Here is a 5,982-nt window from a genome sequence, read left to right as displayed (position 1 = left end):
TCCTTCTGTTTGGAGAAGATCGATTTTTCAGAGCAGCGCAGGATGAGATCATTATCATGATACTTCAAGATGACCATTTCAACCCAACAACGCTAATTACCGACACCAGCTCAAATCAGCAGAAAGGATGGAGAAAGTCGATCAAATGGACCAACAACCAGGGAAAGCTCATCAAACTCACTACTGGAGAAGGAGAGATGTTCAAAGGAGAACCCGAAGACAACGAATTCGAGTCAGAGTCGTGTCAAAGTCAGAGTCAGAATCAGAGTCTGAGTCTGAGTCTAGAGAAGTTGTTAGAGAGTCTCTGTATGGGTAAAAATACCCTCTCATTTTCATCATGAAGTGGCAACTCGCTATTGGTAAAACAGAAGCACACGGATCAATGACAAGGCAGCAGACTTCTAGAGACTAGAAAGAAAAAGAGGGGATGAACCTGGACATTCAAATAAAGCGGAGGCCACGGATGAACCCAATAACATGCAATCAGAAGGAACCTTGAAACAATCAGCAAGAACATTGCGGTTACTAGCAGGAGCTTTGATAAAGTCAGCAACCACTTCCTATTTCATAGGAAGTGGAGCGTGTGATTGGGAAAACAAAGGGACATGTGCGACATTTCAAGGAAGATTATATAAGAGCAACAAACAGGAGATTCAAGGATATCAGATTTCTCACTCATCCCACTCAGAGAAACAACATTCATCATCTGCAACAAATAATAATCCACACACTTAGAAACATATACATTGTGCATATCATTTGTACTTAGTCGTTTGGAGATTACAGCTGTTCTTCCTGATTGTTCCAGCTAGGTTTTCCCTCGAAAACTATTACTAATAGTGGATCATTGATGGGATACCATTCCCCCGCGGTTTTTCCCACATTTTGGGTTTTCCGCGTCACTATTTTGCTTATGTCATTTGCCTTTCCTTCCTTTTCGTTTGCTTTGCTTTCGTATTATTTGTTTACTTTTGTTCTTGTTATATTCTTACTACTAATCTACTTAAGTCCTTAATATCGTATTTTAATTGAAATAGCCGCATTGACTCACAAATCTTTAGTCGGTAAAGTCTTACCAAAACAATTTGGCATCCACCGTGGGGCATTGTGGTTAAATCTTGGTTAAAATACCTCTTTTCGAAATATCCTAACATCTCTATAGTTGATCATGTCAGGATCCAATCAGAACGTATCAAATCCGATGAGTACATCAGTGCAAACTTCAGTAATAGGGGCGACGCCATAAACATCCAGTGTTCCAACAATGGCGGTCCCTACCACCAGAGTGATTGCAGGCCAGACTCAGCCCCAAGTATCAGCAAAGCCTCCTTACTCCCCCAAAGTCACAAATCTGGGAGCAGGGAAGGCGGGCAAATTACCAGTTATTAATCCTGTGCCAAAGCCTAACAGGGATAGGAGTCTGCAGCGCCCAGGATCACCAGGACACCTGATAGGATCCCGTCTCCCAGGAGCATCACAACCAGATCCGGTACAGTAGTTGCTCCAAGGGATGACATCCTTGCAGCAGGCGATAATAAGGCTGCATAGGGACAACCAGTCCTTGCAGGAGAAGATAGATGCAGTGTCACCCCTAGGAACGACCCAGCAGATGGCAAGGTCAACACTCGGTCAGGGGAATGCCAGGGAGTACTCAGGGAGGCTACTGCCGTAAAATCTAGTAACCACGCTCGATATGGATATGCTACCACCAGGGGTAACCACGCCACCCGAGCAAGTATATCCAGCAGGAACAGTGGCCACCCAAGGTACGATCTAACCACCAGGGGTTCCACCACCACCAAGGGTGCCGCAAACGAACCCCATGGTACTCAATCCTGTGGGATTAGGAGCACTAACTCCAAATCCCATACCAACAACCAACAATATGCCAGTGGTACCTAAAAGCAATCCAGGGGAACAGTCGGCAAGAAACGCATATCCCGAGATGTGCTCCTATATGCCATATACTCCAGACAGCCAGTTCAGGCCTATTGTGAACTCAACACCATTACTTAGAAGCTACATGGTACCACCTTACATGCCAGGAGGAACACCAAATCCTTATGGGGTCTACCCAGTACCCCACAACCAGGGTATGGGGGTAGGAAGCCATGTAGAACAACAGTTGCAGGATATCAGGTCCCTACTAAGCAAGGTTCCAGGGTTACCACATCCCATGGAGGTGGCAACCCCGGAGTGCTATGCGAATTCCCCGTTTATGGACAGTATTGCCCTTGTCAGCATGCCAAAGGGGTTCGCCACGCCAACAATGACGTTGTATGATAGAACAGAGGATCCGCTAGAGCATATCAACCAGTACAAACAGAAAATGATTGTGGTTGCAGCAACAGGGCTTGAAAAGGAAGCATGTATGTGTAAAGGATTCGGTTCCACCTTGTCAGGAGCCGCACTCCAGTGGTTCGTTAACCTTTCCAACAAGTCTATTTCCAGCTTCGCAGGGTTGGTAAACGTCTTCAATCAGCAGTTCGCAAGCAGTCGCAAGCCAGAAAAATTATCCAGTGATCTATACCGGATCGTCCAGAGGTTCGAGGAGTCCACCAGGGATTATCTCGCCAGATTCGATGTGGAAAAAATATCTATCCCTAGGTGCGACCCTACAACACTAGTCAATGCCTTCAGAAGAGGACTACATCGCGACTCTGATTTGTACAAGGATCTCACCCAGCAGCCATGTGCCACCTTTGAGGAAGTCAAGCAAATGGCAGAGGCTACTTATCGCCTAGAGGAGGATGAGGATAGAAGGGACCTGTACGAAACAGAGTCGTCCAGCAGAAAAATCACAACGGGGAAGAAGAACGAAAGAACCAAACCCTACAGCAAGAACACAGTGAACAAAGTCTCAGGAGAAACAGAAAGCACCGAGGCTCCATCTATGCTCAGCGAGTATGGGTTCACTACTGGACTTGCTAGGGTATTGAAGGCAATCAGGGAACTGGGGCAGAGGGCCAGGTGGCCCAAGAAGCCTACCCCCAGGGAGAACGACAGAACAAAAGCCAGCAAAAGGTGTGAATACCATAACGATATTGGCCACAATACAGAAGATTGTGTAGTACTACGAAAGGAAGTAAAGCACCTTTACAGTGCTAGATGCTTGTATCACCTACTCCTCAAGGGAGCGAAATCTGAAAAGGTCAATACTGCTGACCAGGCTCAACCATCCCCACCTCCACCTTACTCAAAGGTCGTGAGCGTCATCACACGAGGATCGGAAATATGTGGTCTCACTTATTCAGCAGCAAAGCGCCATGCAATCGAGACTAAAGAAAATAAACAAGAGTTCTCCCTCAGGGTCAGCAGACAAGATCTACCAGAAATCACATTCGACGAGGCAGACATACCCGATGAGGCAAAACACCACTATGACGCCTTGATCATTACGTTTTCCATAGGGAATTGCCTTGTTAAAAAGATATTAGTAGATACAGGAAGCTCTGTGAATCTGATAATGCTGGAAACCTTGAAGAACATAGGGTTCAGCGAGAAAGACCTGGTGCAGAAGGCAGTACCCTTGGTAGGCTTCAGCGGAGAAACTAAAAAATCCCTTGGAGAAATAGTGATTCCTACCTTTGCAGGGGGTATGAACAAACAGGTATGGTACTTGGTCATTGATGGTCCGTCAACTTATAACGTGATACTTGGCAGGCCTTGGATCCATGAAATGAAAGCGGTAACATCAACGTACCATCAGAGCCTGAAGTTCCCTACACCCTGGGGGGTACAGGAGATACGGGGAGATCAAAATATCGCTCGGGATTGCTATAAGAACGCTCTGAAACCCACTGCAGCTGGTCCAGCATAGCAATTACAGAAACTGTGCGTCCAGAGGGAGTATATCCCACCTCCCCAGGAGGAACTCGACGAAGTAGTCCCGGACCCATAGTTTCTAGCAAGAACAGTGCTGGTGGGAGCTGATTGTGCAGATAACATCCATGAGCAGATAATTGAATTTCTATATATTAACATGGATTGTTTCGTCTAGTCCCATAGCGACATGATTGGTATAGATCCAAATGTAATTACACACCGGTTAAATGTAGACCCCAGTTTCCCTCCAGTCCAGGAGAAAAGGCGGAAATTTACTCCTGAAAGGGACGAGGTGATAAACCAGGAGGTAGACAACCTCCTTGCAGCAGGCAAGATCAGGGAGGTTAACTACCCAGAATGGCTCTCGAATGTTGTGGTTGTACCCAAGAAGAACAACAAGTGGAGAGTATGTGTTGATTTCACAGATCTTAACAAAGCCTACCCAAAAGACCCGTTCCCCCTACCGCACATCGATTCCATGGTAGACGCAACAACAGGGCATGAGCTACTTACCTTCCTTGACGCCTGGAGCGGGTACAACTAGATAAAAATGGACCCTAAGGATGAGGAGAAAACAGCCTTCAGATCTGATAGAGGCCTGTACTGCTACAATGTGATGCCTTTTGGCCTAAAAAATGCTGGTTCCACCTATCAGCGCCTGGTGAACAGAATGTTCAAGGAGGAGATAGGGAGAACAATGGAAGTCTACATTGATGATATGGTAGTCAAATCCGAGAAGGCAGAACAACACATGTCCCACCTGGAAAATACCTTCTCGATCCTCAGAAAATAGCATATGAAGTTGAACCCCCTGAAATGCACTTTTGGAGTCTCCTCGGGGAATTTCCTGGGGTACTTGGTGACGCAAAGAGGGATAGAGGCCAGCACGGAGCAAATCAAAGCAGTACTCTTATTAGAATCTCCTCAGAAGCCAAAGGACGTACAGAGGCTCACAGGACGGGTAGCAGCCCTAAACCGGTTCATATCAAGGTCCTCAGACAGGTGCCGACTGTTCTACGACATCCTGAGGAAGAGCCAGAAGTTTGAATGGATGCCGGAGCATGAAAAGGCGTTTGGGGAACTCAAGCAGTACCTAAGAACCCCTCCTCTTCTCTCCAAGCCAGAACAGGGAGAACCACTGTACTTGTATCTGTCGGTAATAGAGGCGGCTGTAAGCGCTGTACTGGTACGAGAGCACGTGGGTATGCAGAAACCAGTATACTATATAAGCAAGTCTCTGTTACCTGCAGAGACCAGGTACACATCTCTAGAAAAACTCGTTTTAGCACTTGTTACTGCTTCGTACAAATTGCGTCCCTATTTTGAGTCACATACAATTTCAGTCGTGACCAACTACCCGCTGAGAACTATAATGAGGAAACCTGAACTGTCAGGGAGAATGGTTAAATGGTCTGTCCACTTAAGTGGGTACGACCTGAAATTTGAACCCCGAACAACCATAAAGTCCCAAGCCCTAGCTGACTTCATGTCAGACTTTAGCCCCACCCTTCAAGAACAAGCCGACAGTGAAATCTTGACCCTAAGTGAGGCTAAAGGGGAGCAGGTATGGGAATTAGATGTTGATGGGGCATCCAACACAAAGGGAGCAGGGGTAGGGCTGGTTCTGAAATCACCTCAGGGGGAACAGAAAATACAGGCAGTACGGTGTGAGTTCAAAGCAACGAATAACGAGGCTGAATACGAGGCCCTAATATTAGGACTCCAACTAGCCTTAGAAATGCAAATCAACCACAACAACGTGTACAGTGACTCCCAACTGATTGTGAACCACGAAAATAACGTGTACACGGCCAGGGGTCCTAAAATGGTAGCCTACCTGGAAGTGGCGAAGGAGCTCAAACTCCGCTTGCCTCCTTCCACATCCAGCAGATACCAAGGGACCAGAACGTTGAAGCAGATGCTCTCGCCACCCTAGGAGCAGCCTTCACTCCAGGGGCAGTGGGTACTATACCATTCATACATGTCATGAAACCTTCCATACGGTAGAAGGCACAGCAAGATGCCAGCAAGGCTGTAACCACCCAGTGGACATACGAAGCAGGGATACTGTGTACTGCCACACCCTAGGAAGAAACTGATGATTGGCTCAAGCCTTACATTAGTTGGCTACGTGATGAGGTATTACCACCTAACCAT

At 46.8% G+C, this 5,982-nt stretch overlaps 2 protein-coding genes across 2 annotated transcripts; both read left to right on the top strand.

Annotated features, from left to right (window-relative positions):
• Nucleotides 1-1,822: 1,822 nt before the first annotated feature.
• LOC141632530 (uncharacterized) lies at nucleotides 1,823-3,820 on the top strand. The gene has a single exon (XM_074445074.1). The coding sequence runs from the start codon at nucleotides 1,823-1,825 to the stop codon at nucleotides 3,818-3,820; it is 1,998 nt and encodes a 665-aa protein (XP_074301175.1).
• A 1,377-nt stretch (nucleotides 3,821-5,197) lies between these two features.
• On the top strand, nucleotides 5,198-5,761 carry LOC141632529 (uncharacterized). Its single transcript, XM_074445073.1, has one exon. The coding sequence runs from the start codon at nucleotides 5,198-5,200 to the stop codon at nucleotides 5,759-5,761; it is 564 nt and encodes a 187-aa protein (XP_074301174.1).
• Nucleotides 5,762-5,982: the final 221 nt, after the last annotated feature.

Source organism: Silene latifolia, chromosome Y, assembly GCF_048544455.1.
Source record: "Silene latifolia isolate original U9 population chromosome Y, ASM4854445v1, whole genome shotgun sequence".
Lineage (NCBI taxonomy): Eukaryota > Viridiplantae > Streptophyta > Magnoliopsida > Caryophyllales > Caryophyllaceae > Silene > Silene latifolia.
Note: the sequence above shows the minus strand (reverse complement) of the source record. Positions and strands in the feature narration are given on the sequence as shown.